The 18,339-nt window shown below is 42.7% G+C and overlaps 1 protein-coding gene across 1 annotated transcript in view; it reads right to left on the reverse strand.

The window, feature by feature from the left end:
- Window positions 1–1,205: 1,205 nt before the first annotated feature.
- The window catches only part of LOC133571903 (probable ribonuclease ZC3H12D), a 43,711-nt gene continuing 26,577 nt past the window's right edge, over window positions 1,206–18,339 (reverse strand). The window contains exons 3-6 of the mRNA XM_061924424.1: window positions 13,761–13,900; window positions 7,678–7,912; window positions 5,400–5,506; window positions 1,206–1,968 (exon numbers count right to left, since the gene is read on the reverse strand). Of these exons, the coding sequence (XP_061780408.1) occupies window positions 1,238–1,968; window positions 5,400–5,506; window positions 7,678–7,912; window positions 13,761–13,900 (1,213 nt within the window). The 3' untranslated portion in view covers window positions 1,206–1,237. The remainder of the gene's footprint in view (window positions 1,969–5,399; window positions 5,507–7,677; window positions 7,913–13,760; window positions 13,901–18,339) is intronic.

An 18,339-nucleotide genomic window follows, 5' to 3' on the forward strand; every position in this document is an offset into this window, starting at 1 on the left:
TGAATAGTTTTAGTTATATTGTAAAACTTACAAACGTCGCTTGGTAGTGACAAATAAAGAATCCTACCGACGATTATACTTCCAGTTCAAGGCATGAAACGGGAAGTCCATTTCCAACCCGCCTGCAGTTAGCCAACTCGTCCAAAAGATGGCACCACAACACAAACCATAACACACCTTTTCTGTGTCTATTCAGTGAATATAAAACATTATGAAGGATCCTTAAATTAGCCGCGGGATTCAAAGCGTTGGGAAAAAGTAGCGGTTTTATATTGAATGACACTGAATAGTGTTGAGCAGGTGTTCTGTGCCGTGCAGGTCCAGGAAGAAGACACCTTTACCTTTGGGAAAGATCTCATGGGACATCTTCACCAAGGATTGACCCTGCAATGGAACTTGTGACGTCCACGTGGGTCTCCTGCCCTATGGCCACGTGGGTCTCCTGCCCTATGGCCACGTGGGTCTCCTGCCCTATGGCCACGTGGGTCTCCTGCCCTATGGCCACGTGGGTCTCCTGCCCTATGGCCACGCACATTCAATACCAAAGCAGAGAAGAAGAATCCAGGTGTGCTTTTGGCTTCATAGTCCAAACACTTCTGCTCAGTGAAGGATGTTGGAACTTGTTTCTTTTTTAGTGGAGGAGGACTAGGGACTAGATATTGTGACACCAGGACCAATCTAAGACTAGATGTGACCAATCTAAGTCTAAGACTAGATTTGAACCATCTAAGTCTAAGACTAGATGTAACAATCTAAGTCTAAGACTAGATGTGACCGATCTAAGTCTAAGACTAGATGTGACCAATCTAAGTCTAAGACTAGATGTGACCAATCTAAGGCTAAGACTAGATGTGACCAATCTAAGTCTAAGACTAGATGTGACCAATCTAAGTCTAAGACTAGATGTGACCAATCTAAGTCTAAGACTAGATGTGACCAATCTAAGTCTAAGATTAGATGTGACCAATCTAAGTCTAAGACTAGATGTGACCGATCTAAGTCTAAGACTAGATGTAACAATCTAAGTCTAAGACTAGATGTGACCAATCTAAGTCTAAGACTAGATGTGATACAGCTAGTAGTGTTAGCTTCATGCTGTGTTGAGTGATATCAATCGCACAAAATTAGCTGGAGGCGGCACAAAATTAGTGGAGGGACTAGATATTGTGACAGCAGGACTTGGTGGAGGGACTAGATTCAGATATTGTGACAGCAGGACTTGGTGGAGGGACTAGATTCAGATGTTGTTCCTGATGAGTGATATGAGTTCAAACAAGTCCGATACATGAGGGTATGCGTCCATGACTCGGTCCACAGTCTCCTTGGGGAAGAGCGTGCTCAGCTTGCTCCTCATCTCCCCGCGCTGCTCCTTGTTCTTCCCGTGGACCTGAGAGTCTCTGGGCAAGCTGTGGCTGGACTTGGTCTGCCTGGACTGGGGTTCCTCTGCCAAGTGCGAGGCGTGGTCCGGGGTCAGGGGGGGACAGGAGGACCATGCAGGGTGGCCATGGGACCCCCTGGCCTGCTGGCCTACACCCATGCAGCAGGTGCACACAGAGCCGTAGACCAGGGGGGTGTAGTAGTGAGACCCCGGGAGGGAGTCCTGGCCAGCTGGGGTGTAGTAGTGAGACCCTGGCAAGGAGTCCTGGCTCAGGTAGCTGGCCACACCGCTGCTGTAGCTGTGGATGTGGACCTTGGACATGGAGCTTTCCATGGAGCCGAAGGCCTCGTCCACCTCCAGGTTTGTGCCAGGCTGCCCCAGGTGGTCTCTGTGGTAGAGGTCTGTGGGGGCGCTGGACGTGCGCTCAGACTGGTACGCACCAGGGCTGAGGTGCGAGTCCATCTCTTTCAGGCTTGAGGTCTTGGCTCTGTCAATCTGCGCCCGGAGCTCGTCGGCCACAGACAGCTGGGACTGGTTGGTTCTTTCTGGGTGGTAGAACTTGCACTTGACTCCATAAGTGCACTTGTAACCTGGGGGGGGGTCATAGGTCATCTTCAAAATATGATTTCTGCCTAGCAACAAGTGACCCTGCGATATAAACTTTCTAGTCAAAAGTGTACGTACACTTGTAAAGAACATCATGTCATGGCTGTCAATCATTTCTACAACTCTTATTTGTTTGTGATTGGAGCACATACTTGTTGCTCACAAAAAACATTCATGAAGTTTGCTTCTTTTATGAATTTATTATGGCTCTACTGAAAATGTGAGCAAATCTGCTATACTTTTAGTGTGGGGACAATACTGTCAACACCTGTCTCCATCTAAACACAGCAGTGGGCTTCTTAAATGCACGCTGGGAAGTGAGAGAAAGTGATGTTGAAGCAAGCGCTTGGCCCCGTTTACTCCGAGGGGAAATCTCCAGAGCAAAGTCTGTGTAGTTAGTCGTAGTAGTTGTTGGTCACAAAAAACATTCATGAAGTTTGCTTCTTTTATGAATTTATTATGGCTCTACTGAAAATGTGAGCAAATCTGCTATACTTTTAGTGTGGGGACAATACTGTCAACACCTGTCTCCATCTAAACACAGCAGTGGGCTTCTTAAACGCACACTGAGAAGTGAGGGAAAGTGACGTTGAAGCAAGCGCTTGGCCCCGTTTACTCCGAGGGGAAATCTCCGGAGCAAAGTCTGTGTAGTTAGTCGTAGTAGTTGTTGGTCACAAAAAACATTCATGAAGTTTGCTTCTTTGATGAATTTATTATGGCTCTACTGAAAATGTGAGCAAATCTGCTATACTTTTAGTGTGGGGACAATACTGTCAACACCTGTCTCCATCTAAACACAGCAGTGGGCTTCTTAAACGCACACTGGGAAGTGAGAGAAAGTGACGTTGAAGCAAGCGCTTGGGGAAATCTCCGGAGCAAAGTCTGTGTAGCTAGTCGTAGTAGTTGTTGGTCACAAAAAACATTCATGAAGTTTGCTTCTTTGATGAATTTATTATGAAAATGTGAGGGTGAAAAGTATACATACAGCAATGTTCATATTTGCTTACATGTCCCTTGGCAAGTTGACCTGCAATAAGGCGCTTTTGGTAGCCATCCACAAGCTTCTGCTTGACCACTTGACCACTAAATTGTTGCAGTTCAGCTAAATGTGTTGACATGGACTTGTTTCTTCAGCATTGTCCACACCTTTAAGTCAGGCCATTCTAAAACCTTCATTCTAGCCTGATTTAGCCATTCCTTTACCACTTTTGGGGTCACTGTCCTGTTGGAACACCCAACTGCGCCCAAGACCCAACCTCCGGGCTGATGATTTAGGTAGGTTGTCCTGAACAATTTGGAGCTAATCCTCCTTTTTCATTGTCCCATTTAACCCTGTAACACCCCTTGTTGTAAAATGACAACGTTACCTTTAACCATCCTAAAAAACAATCTGTTATATATATATATATATTTTGACCACATTTACATAGTCATTGGGTCCTATTGTTCAGTCTCACAAGGCTATTGGATGGTACATTTGTTTATAAGTCACGCCTTCTGGCCATGAACTCACACGACCTCTCAAGGTTTCCTTCGAACAAAATCTATTTGTTTCATTGGACTGGATTCATCAGATTCAAGTACCGTATTTTCCGCACTATTAGCCGCACCTAAAAACCACAAATTTTCTCAAAAGCTGACAGTGCGGCTTATAACCCGGTGCGCTTTATATATGGATTAATATTAAGATTCATTTTCATAAAGTTTCGGTCTCGTAACTACGGTAAACAGCCGCCATCTTTTTTCCCCATAGAACAGGAAGCGCTTCTTCTTCTACTGTAAGCAACCACCCGCCCGCGTAGAAGAAGAAAAAGCGCGCGGATATTACGTTTCATTTCCTTTGTGTGTTTACATCTGTAAAGACCACAAAATGGCTCCTACTAAGCGACAGGTTTCCGGTTCATGAAAAGACGCAATCTCTCCATCCGCACACGGACTACTATTTCACAGCAACTGCCTAAAAACTTTCAAGAAAAGCTGGCTACTTTCCGTGCATATTGTAAAAACAAGATAGCTGAAAAAAAGATCCGGCCAGAGAACATTATCAACATGGACGAGGTTCCACTGACTTTTGATATTCCTGTGAACCGCACTGTGGATACAACGGGAGCACGTACGGTGAATATTCGCACCACAGGGAATGAGAAGTCATCCTTCACTGCGGTTCTAGCTTGCCATGCTAATGGCCAGAAACTTCCACCCATGGTGATATTCAAAAGGAAGACCTTGCCAAAAGAGACCTTTCCAGCCGGCGTCATCATAAAAGCTAACTCGAAGGGATGGATGAAGAAAAGATGAGCGAGTGGTTAAGGTAAGTTTAAGTTTACGCGAAGAGGCCGGGTGGCTTTTTTCACGCAGCTCCGTCCATGTTGATATACGACTCCATGCGCGCCCACATCACGCTGGTTTTTAATATATTATTAAAGTTTGACTGACCTATCTGACTGTTTTTTTGACATTCCTTTAGCGCAGTTAGATGCGGCTTACAACACGGGGCGGCTTATAGGTGGACAAAGTTTTGAAATATGCCGTTCATTGAAGGCGCGGCTTATAACCCAGGGCGCCTTATGGTGCGGAAAATACGGTACAGAAATTCTGCTCCCACCAAAGCCCAATGTTGCAATATTACAACATTTCTCTAAAAACATACATTAACATTAAAAAATTTTTTTTTTTTAACTCTTCAATTTCTGCATCAAATGCCTCCTACAACAACATCTGAAAGGTCCATTTTTTTTTTTTTTATTTTTTTTTTTAGGTTTGTCTATATTTGGGTCTTGCAGGGTTAAAGCAGCAGTTCCATTGGCAGCAAATCAGGCCCAGAGCATAATACTACCACCACCATGCTTGACGGTAGGAATGGTGTTCCTGGAATTAAAGCCCTCACCAAACATATTGCTGGGTATTGTGGCCAAACAGCTCCATTTTTGTTTCATCTGACCACAGAACTTTCCTCCAGAAGGTCTTATCTTTGTCCATGTGATCAGCAGCAAACTTTAGAGGAGCCTTAAGGTGTGGCTTCTGGAGCAAGGTCTTCCTTCTTGCATGGTGGCCTCTCAGTCCATGGCCATGCTTGACTGTGGACACTGACACTTGTGTTCCAGCACCTTCCAATTCATTGCAGACCTGCTTTTTGCTGGTTCTCACTTGACTCTTGATCAGCCTGACCAATTTTCTCTCAGCAGCAGGTGATAACTTGTGTTTTCTTCCTGATCGTGGCAGTGACAAAACTGTGCCATGCACTTTATACTTAGGAACAATTGTCTGCACAGTTGCTATTGGGACCTTAAGCTGCTAATGAATGTTTTATGTGACCAACAAGTATGTGCTCCAATCACTCTATCACAAAAAAAAGGTGTGTCCTTTACAAGTGTGTGTCCACTATAGAGCGTTTGGATGAAAGAGGTGAACTAACCGTAAGGACAATGTTGCAGTTTGTTGTCCAGATTCTTTGGCTTTTTCAGCAGGAAATCATCAAGAGTGGGACCATTTCGACCCAAAGGATCATCTGGAGGCATGAACCTGGAAAAGAAAAAGACGTGGTTAAAGGTAGTAGTATGTGTGTTGGTAGCATCTGCATCACCACACATGATACAGGAGGGAGGGGATTCATTCTGCAATGCAGTCTGCTGAAAATGACGGAAAGCGCCACTCTCCATGGTCAAAGGTGGAATTGCGACAAAACACAATTCCGGATATTTAACACTCTACTGCTGTTTTGCAGCTAAAGTGGATCGTGTGCCCCCACAATTTGTCACGTTTCATGTGTCGGGTTCACTGAGAATTTGAAGGAATTTGTGCCTGCCAGATGAATTGTTGCAGGTTGCATAACAATATGTAATATGTACAATATACACACTGCAAGTACATATATAATGTAGTAACAATAAACAATTATAAAATAGTATGTTGGATGCAGACCATGTGACCTACTTGTCACTAACAAAGGTTATAAACTAGTATGTCGGATGACCTACTTGTCACTAACAAAGGTTATAAACTAGTATGTTGGATGACCTACTTGTCACTAACAAAGGTTATAAACTAGTATGTCGGATGACCTACTTGTCACTAACAAAAGTTATAAACTAGTATGTCGGATGACCTACTTGTCACTGACAAAGGTTATAAACTAGTATGTCGGATGACCTACTTGTCACTAACAAAGGTTATAAACTAGTATGTCGGATGACCTACTTGTCACTAACAAAGGTTATAAACTAGTATGTCGGATGACCTACTTGTCACTAACAAAGGTTATAAACTAGTATGTCGGATGACCTACTTGTCACTAACAAAGGTTATAAACTAGTATGTCGGATGACCTACTTGTCACTAACAAAGGTTATAAACTAGTATGTCGGATGACCTACTTGTCACTGACAAAAGTTATAAACTAGTATGTCGGATGACCTACTTGTCACTGACAAAGGTTATAAACTAGTATGTCGGATGACCTACTTGTCACTAACAAAGGTTATAAACTAGTATGTCGGATGACCTACTTGTCACTAACAAAGGTTATAAACTAGTATGTCGGATGACCTACTTGTCACTAACAAAGGTTATGAACTAGTATGTCGGATGACCTACTTGTCACTAACAAAGGTTATAAACTAGTATGTCGGATGACCTACTTGTCACTAACAAAGGTTATAAACTAGTATGTCGGATGACCTACTTGTCACTAACAAAGGTTATAAACTAGTATGACGGATGACCTACTTGTCACTAACAAAGGTTATAAACTAGTATGACGGATGACCTACTTGTCACTAACAAAGGTTATAAACTAGTATGTTGGATGACCTACTTGTCACTAACAAAGGTTATAAACTAGTATGTTGGATGACCTACTTGTCACTAACAAAGGTTATAAACTAGTATGTTGGATGACCTACTTGTCACTAACAAAGGTTATAAACTAGTATGTTGGATGACCTACTTGTCACTAACAAAGGTTATAAACTAGTATGACGGATGACCTACTTGTCACTAACAAAGGTTATAAACTAGTATGTTGGATGACCTACTTGTCACTAACAAAGGTTATAAACTAGTATGTTGGATGACCTACTTGTCACTAACAAAGGTTATAAACTAGTATGTTGGATGACCTACTTGTCACTAACAAAGGTTATAAACTAGTATGTTGGATGACCTACTTGTCACTAACAAAGGTTATAAACTAGTATGTTGGATGACCTACTTGTCACTGACAAAGGTTATAAACTAGTATGTTGGATGACCTACTTGTCACTAACAAAGGTTATTAACTAGTATGTTGGATGACCTACTTGTCACTAACAAAGGTTATAAACTAGTATGTTGGATGACCTACTTGTCACTAACAAAGGTTATAAACTAGTATGTTGGATGACCTACTTGTCACTAACAAAGGTTATAAACTAGTATGTTGGATGACCTACTTGTCACTGACAAAGGTTATAAACTAGTATGTTGGATGACCTACTTGTCACTAACAAAGGTTATTAACTAGTATGTTGGATGACCTACTTGTCACTAACAAAGGTTATAAACTAGTATGTTGGATGACCTACTTGTCACTAACAAAGGTTATAAACTAGTATGTTGGATGACCTACTTGTCACTAACAAAGGTTATAAACTAGTATGTTGGATGACCTACTTGTCACTAACAAAGGTCATAAACTAGTATGTCGGATGACCTACTTGTCACTAACAAAGGTGTACATCAGCAGCCTCTCCTCGATGAACTTCTTCCAGTGCGGGTTCTCAGTCTGCAGGTCCCGGTAGTTGTCGTTGGACACGATGATGCCGTCCGAGTCGAAGGCCAACCTGACGATGAAGCGGTCGTCGTAGCACACCACCCTCTTGCCGTTGACACAGCGTGAGGGTGTGTACACCAGGATGTTCCTCCTCTCCAGCTCATGCAGGATGTGTTGGTCTGGAAAAGGTAAGCATGGAAAATCATTATTTCACTCTTTTGTGCCTCCCCCAGCTAATTTTCAGCCGCCTCCAGCTAATTTTGTGCCGCCCCCAGCTAATTTTGTGACGCCCCAGCTAATTTTGTGCCGCCCCCAGCTAATTTTGTGCAACCCCCAGCTAATTTTGTGCCGCCTCCAGCTAATTTTGTGTCGCCCCCAGCTAATTTCTGTACCGCCCCCAGCTAATTTTGTGCCGCCCCCATCTAATTTTGTGCAGCCCCCAGCTAATTTTGTGACGCCCCAGCTAATTTTGTGCCGCCCCCAGCTAATTTTGTGCAACCCCCAGCTAATTTTGTGCCGCCTCCAGCTAATTTTGTGTCGCCCCCAGCTAATTTCTGTACCGCCCCCAGCTAATTTTGTGCTTCCCCCATCTAATTTTGTGCAGCTCCCAGCTAATTTTGTGCCGCCCCCAGCTAATTTTTGTACCTCCCCCAGCTAATTTTGTGCTGCCCCCAGCTAATTTTGTGCCGCCTCCAAGCTAATTTTGTGCCGCCTCCAGCTAATTTTCAAAACCCCCAGCTAATTTTGTGCCGCCCCCAGCTAATTTTCACAACCCCCAGCTAATTTTGTGACGCCCCCAGCTAATTTTGTGCCGCCCCCAGCTAATTTTGTGCCGCCCCCAGCTAATTTTGTGCCGCCCCAGCTAATTTTGTGCCGTCCCCAGCTAATTTTCACAACCCCCAGCTAATTTTGTGCCGCCCCCAGCTAATTTTGTGCCGCCCCCAGCTAATTTTGTGCCTCCTCCAGCTAATTTTCACAACCCCCAGCTAATTTTGTGCCGCCCCCAGCTAATTTTCACAACCCCCAGCTAATTTTCACAACCCCCAGCTAATTTTCACAACCCCCAGCTAATTTTCACAAGCCCCAACTAATTTTGTGCCGCCCCCAGCTGATTTTGTGCCGCCCCAGCTGATTTTGTGCAGCCCCCAGCTGATTTTGTGCCGCCCCCAGCTAATTTTGTGCCGCCCCCATCTAATTTTGTGCAGCCCCCAGCTGATTTTGTGCTGCCTCCAGCTAATTTTGTGCCTCCCCCAGCTAATTTTGTGACGCCCCAGCTAATTTTTGTACCGCCCCCAGCTAATTTTGTGCTGCCCCCATCTAATTTTGTGCAGCCCCCAGCTAATTTTGTGCTGCCCCCATCTAATTTTGTGCCGCCTCCAGCTAATTTTGTGCCGCCTCCAGCTAATTTTGTGCAGCCCCCAGCTGATTTTGTGCCAACCCCAAGCTAATTTTGTGCCTCCCCCCAGCTAATTTTCACAACCCCCAGCTAATTTTCACAACCCCCAGCTAATTTTGTGCCGCCCCTAGCTAATTTTGTGCTGCCCCCAAGCTAATTTTGTGCCTCCCCCAGCTAATTTTCACAACCTCCAGCTAATTTTGTGCCGCCCCCAGCTAATTTTGTGCCGCCCCCAAGCTAATTTTGTGCCTCCCCCAGCTAATTTTCACACCCTCCAGCTAATTTTGTGCCGCCCCCAGCTAATTTTGTGCCTCCCCCCAGCTAATTTTGTGCCTCCCCCCAGCTAATTTTCACAACCCCCAGCTAATTTTGTGCCGCCTCCAGCTAATTTTCAGCCGCCTCCAGCTAATTTTGTGCTGCCTCCAGCTAATTTTCAGCCGCCTCCAGCTAATTTTGTGCCGCCCCCCAGCTAATTTTGTGCCACCCCCAGCTAATTTTGTGCTGCCTCCCAGCTAATTTTGTGCCGCCATCCAGCTAATTTTGTGTCGCCCCCAGCTAATTTTGTGCTGCCCCCCAGCTAATTTTGTGCCGCCTCCCAGCTAATTTTGTGCCGCCCCCCCCCCAGCTAATTTTGTGCCGCCCCCAGCTAATTTTGTGCCGCCCCCAGCTAATTTTGTGCAGCCCCCAGCGGATTTTGTGCTGCCTCCAGCTAATTTTGTGCCGCCCCCAGCTAATTTTGTGACGCCCCAGCTAATTTTTGTACCGCCCCCAGCTAATTTTGTGCTGCCCCCAGCTAATTTTGTGCAGCCCCCAGCTAATTTTGTGCAGCCCCCAGCTAATTTTGTGCCGCCTCCAGCCAATTTTGTGCTGCCCTCATCTAATTTTGTGCAGCCCCCAGCTGATTTTGTGCTGCCTCCAGCTAATTTTGTGCAGCCCCCAGCTAATTTTGTGCCGCCCCCAGCTAATTTTGTGTCGCCCCCAGCTAATTTCTGTACCGCCCCCAGCTAATTTTGTGCTTCCCCCATCTAATATTGTGCAGCCCCCAGCTAATTTTGTGACGCCCTAGCTAATTTTGTGACGCCCCCAGCTAATGTTTGTACCGCCCCCAGCTAATTTTGTGCCGCCCCCAGCTAATTTTGTGCCGCCTCCAGCTAATTTTGTGACGCCCCATCTAATTTTGTGCAGCCCCCAGCTAATTTTGTGCCGCCCCCAGCTAATTTTGTGCCGCCCCCATCTAATTTTGTGCAGCCCCCAGCTGATTTTGTGCTGCCTCCAGCTAATTTTGTGCCGCCCCCAGCTAATTTTGTGACGCCCCAGCTAATTTTTGTACCGCCCCCAGCTAATTTTGTGCCGCCCCCATCTAATTTTGTGCAGCCCCCAGCTGATTTTGTGCTGCCTCCAGCTAATTTTGTGCCGCCCCCAGCTAATTTTGTGCCGCTCCCAGCTAATTTTGTGCCGCCCCCAGCTAATTTTTGTGCCGCCCCCATCTAATTTTGTGCCGCCCCCAGCTAATTTTGTGCCGCCCCCAGCTAATTTTGTGCCGCCCCATCTAATTTTGTGCAGCCCCCAGCTGATTTTGTGCTGCCTCCAGCTAATTTTGTGCCGCCCCCAGCTAATTTTGTGCCGCTCCCAGCTAATTTTGTGCCGCCCCCAGCTAATTTTTGTGCCGCCCCCATCTAATTTTGTGCCGCCCCCAGCTAATTTTGTGCCGCCCCCAGCTAATTTTTGTGCCGCCCCCATCTAATTTTGTGCCGCCCCCAGCTAATTTTGTGCCGCCCCCAGCTAATTTTGTGCCGCCCCCATCTAATTTTGTGCAGCCCCCAGCTGATTTTGTGCTGCCTCCAGCTAATTTTGTGCCGCCCCCAGCTAATTTTGTGCCGCTCCCAGCTAATTTTGTGCCGCCCCCAGCTAATTTTGTGCCGCCCCCAGCTAATTTTTGTACCGCCCCCCAGCTAATTTTGTGCCGCCCCCAGCTAATTTTTGTACCGCCCCCAGCTAATTTTGTGCCGCCCCCAGCCAGCGCGATCGATATCACTCAACACAGCGTGAAGCTCCGACTGTGCTGATTGAGCGATTGCCATACAGAACATGATACTCACTGGACTCCTACAGAACATTCTGTCTCTGCTAAATGAACACAGCATGAAGCTAACACTACTAGCTGTGTCACATCTAGTCTTAGACTTAGATTGGTCACATCTAGTCTTAGACTTAGATGGGTCAGATCTAGTCTTAGACTTAGATGGGTCACATCAAGTCTTAGACTTAGATTGGTCACATCTAGTCTTAGACTTAGATCGGTCACATCAAGTCTTAGACTTAGATGGGTCAGATCTAGTCTTAGACTTAGATGGCTCACATCTAGTCTTAGACTTAGATGGGTCAGATCTAGTCTTAGACTTAGATTAGTCACATCTAGTCTTAGATTTAGATTGGTCACATCTAGTCTTAGACTTAGATTGGTCACATCTGGTCTTAGACTTAGATTAGTCACATCTAGTCTTAGATTTAGATTGGTCACATCTGGTCTTAGACTTAGATTAGTCACATCTAGTCTTAGACTTAGATTAGTCAGATCTGGTCTTGGACTTAGATTGGTCACATCTAGTCTTAGACTTGGATTGGTCACATCTAGTCTTAGACTTAGATTGGTCACATCTAGTCTTAGACTTAGATTGGTCACATCTAGTCTTAGACTTAGATCGGTCACATCAAGTCTTAGACTTAGATGGGTCAGATCTAGTCTTAGACTTAGATGGGTCACATCAAGTCTTAGACTTAGATTGGTCACATCTAGTCTTAGACTTAGATCGGTCACATCAAGTCTTAGACTTAGATGGGTCAGATCTAGTCTTAGACTTAGATGGCTCACATCTAGTCTTAGACTTAGATGGGTCAGATCTAGTCTTAGACTTAGATTAGTCACATCTAGTCTTAGACTTAGATTAGTCAGATCTGGTCTTGGACTTAGATTGGTCACATCTAGTCTTAGACTTGGATTGGTCACATCTAGTCTTAGACTTAGATTGGTCACATCTAGTCTTAGACTTAGATTGGTCACATTTAGTCTTAGACTTAGATTGGTCACATTTAGTCTTAGACTTAGATCGGTCACATCAAGTCTTAGACTTAGATGGGTCAGATCTAGTCTTAGACTTAGATGGCTCACATCTAGTCTTAGACTTAGATGGGTCAGATCTAGTCTTAGACTTAGATTAGTCACATCTAGTCTTAGACTTAGATTAGTCAGATCTGGTCTTGGACTTAGATTGGTCACATCTAGTCTTAGACTTGGATTGGTCACATCTAGTCTTAGACTTAGATTGGTCACATCTAGTCTTAGACTTAGATTGGTCACATTTAGTCTTAGACTTAGATTGTTCACATCTAGTCTTAGACTTAGATTGGTCACATCTAGTCTAGCGGCTGGTGCCAAAACCCCAAATATTTCTACTGCTAAACCAGGAGGGTGTGCCTGGGCCAGGATGGTTCCACCCTACCTTGGTGAGAAAAGCAAGTGTTGAGATGCAAAGAAACAACCCTAAGAGTCCAAGTGAATATTGAAGTGACAGCACTAAGAAGTCAATTCCAGTTTTAAAGCGCTTCACTCGGAGAATGAAAGCATTTCTTTGAAATGGAGGCTGGAATTGTAACAAGAATGTTTGTAGATAATACAGCCAGGTAACAAGTCATCAAGTCACAGTTGGGTCACAAGTTAACGTGCTGGATGGTGGATGGTTGTACAAATAAACAGAAAAGGGGAAGCAAGCAGAAAAGCTCAGCATAGTGTCGGAGGCAGATATTTACATATATCCGAATTTAAGTTGTACTTCTTTTATTTCTTAGTCATATTTGAAAACAGCTGGTGTTTTCCATTTCTTCTCTTGATGCTCTGTCAGCAAGTAAACTGTGTGTGTTAACCTTGAGTTCTTTGGAATGTATTATGGCTAGGGAGACGTTGTGCTTGTATTATGGCTAGGGAGGGGAAAGGAAAAAGGGTTTTTTTTGGCGTTGGGAGGACAGACCATTTTGGGAGGCGCAATAGAATGTTCTAGGGTTAGACTGGTCTCAAAATGTATATTGGCAAAGCTTTGAAAATATACAACAAAATACCTATTCTGTCTCTGGTGGTTTTTCAACTCAGCTTTAAGTGTCGTAAAGAGCTTGGGAGCGAATTGTGACTTGAATTCCCTGGGAGGAACAACTGCTCCAGAACGCAACAATAGAAAAGAAGAAGCAGCCAGCAGGAATAAATAACTCTCTGATTAGTGCCCGGGAGCAGGTGAGCGTCCCGACGCCGGGGCGGTATAGCTCGGTTGGTAGAGCGGCCGTGCCAGCAACTTGAAGGCTGTTGTGTCCTTGGGCAAGACACTTGACCCACCTGCTCCCAGTGACACCCACACTGCTTTAAATGGAACTTACATATTGAGAAAAAGCGCTATATAAATATAATTCACTTCACTAATCAGAGGCAGGTGAAAATAATCAGCACCCATGGCAACCGGGAAAACCCAAACCCAGGGGTTGCTGAAACGGAACTAAGGGAGACTTTAACTAAACTAAACATGAGCGCCTACATATTTCGGACGTGGCGTACGCCAGAAGGAGGTGGTGGGTCATGTGACCTTTACCTGCAATGGGGGCCTCAGGCCGCGGCTGCTCCTTCCTCCACAGGGGGATGAACACGGTGATGTTTCGGAGCCCTTTATCCCAGAACCACTTCACGGCCATCTGAATGCCCTGACAGGAGAACACCTTCTTGTCGCCATGGCTACAAACACACACACACACACACTACAGTCAACAACAACAACAATGGGAGACCAGGCTTTCTGCTCCGCCGCTCCCAGTTTGTGGAATGTTCTCCCTGACCACCTGAGGGCACCACAGACTGTGGATGCTTTCAAAAAAGGCTTAAAAACCCTTCTTTTTTTTAAAAATCTTTTTTTTAGTTATACGCATACTAATTTTAGCTATTTGGCTGTTCTAGTTTTTTTTTGTTTTTTAAAATCTTTTTATTTTATTTTATTTTTTTAATACACTGCAGCACTTTGAGGTTGTTTACTCAATGTAAAGTGCTTTCTACAAATAAAATCTATTATTATTATTATTATTACTAAAACAACAACACAACTGGCCTTTTACACACAACACTTCCTCTATTTTTATTACTTTTTTAGAAATTAGACAGCCCAAGAATGATCATTTTATTAAACAACAACAAGAATATTGACACATGTCAGTACAGTATTAGCAATATTTACTCTTCCAAAGCATTATGTTGTAGAGCTCTTCATTAAAGCCACTTGCCAAGTGGTCAACATGAGGATGTACAGGTAAAAGCCAGTAAATTAGAATATTTTGAAAAACTTGATTTATTTCAGTAATTGCATTCAAAAGGTGTAACTTGTACATTATATTTATTCATTGCACACAGACTGATGCATTCAAATGTTTATTTCATTTAATTTTGATGATTTGAAGTGGCAACAAATGAAAATCCAAAATTCCGTGTGTCACAAAATTAGAATATTGTGTAAGGGTTAAATTTTGAAGACACCTGGTGCCACAAACTAATCAGCTGATTAACTCAAAACACCTGCAAAGGGCTTTAAATGGTCTCTCAGTCCAGTTCTGAAGCCTACACAAACATGGGGAAGACTTCAGATTTGACAGCTGTCCAAAAGGCAACCATCGACACATTGCACAAGGAGGGAAAGACACAAAAGGTTATTGCTGAAGAGGCTGGCTGTTCTCAGAGCTCTGTGTCCAAACACATTAATGGAGAGGCAAAGGGAAGGAAAAACTGTGGTCAGAAAAAGTGTACAAGCGATAGGGATCACCGCGCCCTGGTCAAGATTGTGAAAAAAAACCCATTCAAAAATGTGGGGGAGATTCAGAAGGAGTGGACAGCTGCTGGAGTCAGTGCTTCAAGATCCACCACCAAGAGACGCTTGAAAGACATGGGTTTCAACTGCCGCATACCTCGTGTCAAGCCACTGTTGACCAAGAAACAGCGCGCAAAGCGTCTCACCTGGGCTAAGGAAAAAAAGAGCTGGACTGCTGCTGAGTGGTCCAAAGTCATGTTTTCTGATGAAAGCAAATGTTGCATTTCCTTTGGAAATCGAGGTCCCAGAGTCTAGAGGAAGACAGGAGAGGCACAGGATCCACGTTGCCTGAAGTCTAGTGTAAAGTTTCCACCATCAGTGATGGTTTGGGGTGCCATGTCATCTGCTGGTGTCGGTCCACTCTGTTTCCTGAGATCCAGGGTCAACGCAGCCGTCTACCAGCAAGTTTTAGAGCACTTCATGCTTCCTGCTGCTGACCTGCTCTATGGAGATGGAGATTTCAAGTTCCAACAGGACTTGGCGCCTGCACACAGCGCAAAATCTACCCGTGCCTGGTTTACGGACCATGGTATTTCTGTTCTAAATTGGCCCGCCAACTCCCCTGACCTTAGCCCCATAGAAAATCTGTGGGGTATTGTGAAAAGGAAGATGCAGAATGCCAGACCCAAAAACGCAGAAGAGTTGAAGGCCACTATCAGAGCAACCTGGGCTCTCATAACACCTGAGCAGTGCCAGAAACTCATCGACTCCATGCCACGCCGCATTAACGCAGTAATTGAGGCAAAAGGAGCTCCAACCAAGTATTGAGTATTGTACATGCTCATATTTTTCATTTTCATACTTTTCAGTTGGCCAACATTTCTAAAAATCCCTTTTTTGTATTAGCCTTAAGTAATATTCTAATTTTGTGACACACGGAATTTTGGATTTTCATTTGTTGCCACTTCAAATCATCAAAATTAAATGAAATAAACATTTGAATGCATCAGTCTGTGTGCAATGAATAAATATAATGTACAAGTTACACCTTTTGAATGCAATTACTGAAATAAATCAAGTTTTTCCAAAATATTCTAATTTACTGGCTTTTACCTGTATTTGCCTACTTAGTACGGTTATTATAGCAATATAGTCTTGGACTATAGTCCCTAACATCCAAACTGTTTCGTACTGCTCAGAAGACGTGGATAAAGAAGCACATCAAATCTCTGGCAGGCTGCATTTTCCACATACTGGAACTGAATATTGCTAAATGTTGTTGGAAAGGAGAGGGCTGTCAAACAATTCAAATATGAAATGGTGAGTAAAGGCAGTTTGTTGATAGTTAACTCTAAATGAATCGCAGATAGACGTACCCAAGACAAATCATTTAGAAGTATTTCTTCCCATGATTGGACAAATAGTTTGCTTTAATGACATGTTCTTTTAAAACAAAATGAACATAAACACACTTTTAATGACAGAAAACAAATATTGCCAGATTTAGTAGGAACAAAGAATGTGTATTCCTGCTGTAGGAGCACTTGCACTGAGAGGAGGAGCTACATCCTGTTTAGACACCAGTTCCATGCATTATTACCACAACATGTGCATTGTTGAATATGTTTGCTAAAGTAATCTGTGGTATTTATACCTGCATAAAAATAATTCTGATGCTCTGTACATGGTAATTGGTATTGTTTTAACCTTCTCTATTTAGTAAAAAATGTAATATTCAGGCTGTTAAACATTCTGTAATTGCGGACTATCAATCAGAACATTTTATAAAAGAATAGACACTTTATTTCTATCTGCCAGGAAACATTTGTCCCAGTAGAATATCACAGATTATATTACAAAACAAATTTGACAGAGCATCATCGTAATTGAAGACTACTTTTCATTTTGTTATGGCAGTTAGACTGGATTTGACGCAAAGAGAAGTTATTGTGTGACTGGTATGAGAAGACATGTTTGGACGTAAACATCACAATTTAAAAAAATACTTTAGACATCCGGCTTACTGTCTTTCCTTTCTGCTGAACTTTTGTTCCGTCTTCCTGAAGCACTTAGTGTAACAATCTACATTTGATGTCTTCAATGCTTCTTCTTTTTCTCTATCTTCTTGTTATGTGACATTCATGTTGTGATTACTAATATAAAGTAGTGTAAAGTTCTTACTTATATCTGTCAGTAAACTCACCATGAAAGCACTAAAACATACCGGTGTAGTGAGTTGACATTATTAACCCAAGGAACTTTAGTTATTAGAGAGTTCCGGTCACGGGACACATTTCGGGCGTTGTTGTTGTTGCACTAGTGAGCCACGGATGAGGAGATGCTGCTCCGTTATTGATTGAAGTAAAGTGTGAATGTCATTAAAACAGTTAGCGCCACCTTTTGACACTTCTTCCACTCCCGTCCTTGCACGCTACACCGCTACAACAAAGATGACGCTGTCCAAGTGGAGGCACGTAATGCTTTGACTATTTAGTATGGAAAGAGTTGTGACAACCAAGACCAAGTGATGGCAACCCAGCGATTGTTGAATATATATTGTATATTGTTGATTGTATATTGTTGATTGTTGAATATATATTGTTGATTGTATATTGTTGATTGTATATTGTTGATTGTTGAATATATATTGTTGATTGTTGAATACAGTATATTGTTGATTGTTGAATATATATTGTTGATTGTTGAATATAGTATATTGTTGATTGTTGAATATAGTATATTGTTGATTGTTAAATATATATTGTATATTGTTGATTGTATATTGTTGATTGTTGAATATATATTGTTGATTGTTGAATACAGTATATTGTTGATTGTTGAATATATATTGTTGATTGTATATTGTTGATTGTATATTGTTGATTGTTGAATATATATTGTTGATTGTTGAATATAGTATATTGTTGATTGTTGAATATAGTATATTGTTGATTGTTAAATATATATTGTATATTGTTGATTGTATATTGTTGATTGTATATTGTTGATTGTTGAATATATATTGTTGATTGTTGAATATAGTATATTGTTGATTGTTGAATATAGTATATTGTTGATTGTTAAATATACATTGTATATTGTTGATTGTATATTGTTGATTGTTGAATATATATTGTTGATTGTTGAATATATATTGTTGATTGTATATTGTTGATTGTTGAATATATATTGTTGATTGTTGTATATATATTGATTGTATATTGTTGATTGTTGAATATATATCGCAAGTCATGTTATTTCAGTAGGGAAAGGTTCAGTGGACTCGGTGCACAATTTAGAAAGAAAGAGAGAGAAATGTGTCATGTGAAGTCCCATGATGGCACCATAAGTGATAGAACATATACAGTGGTGGTCAAAAGTG

This window comes from Nerophis lumbriciformis, linkage group LG29 (assembly GCF_033978685.3).
Source record: "Nerophis lumbriciformis linkage group LG29, RoL_Nlum_v2.1, whole genome shotgun sequence".
In the NCBI taxonomy this organism is placed as follows: domain Eukaryota; kingdom Metazoa; phylum Chordata; class Actinopteri; order Syngnathiformes; family Syngnathidae; genus Nerophis; species Nerophis lumbriciformis.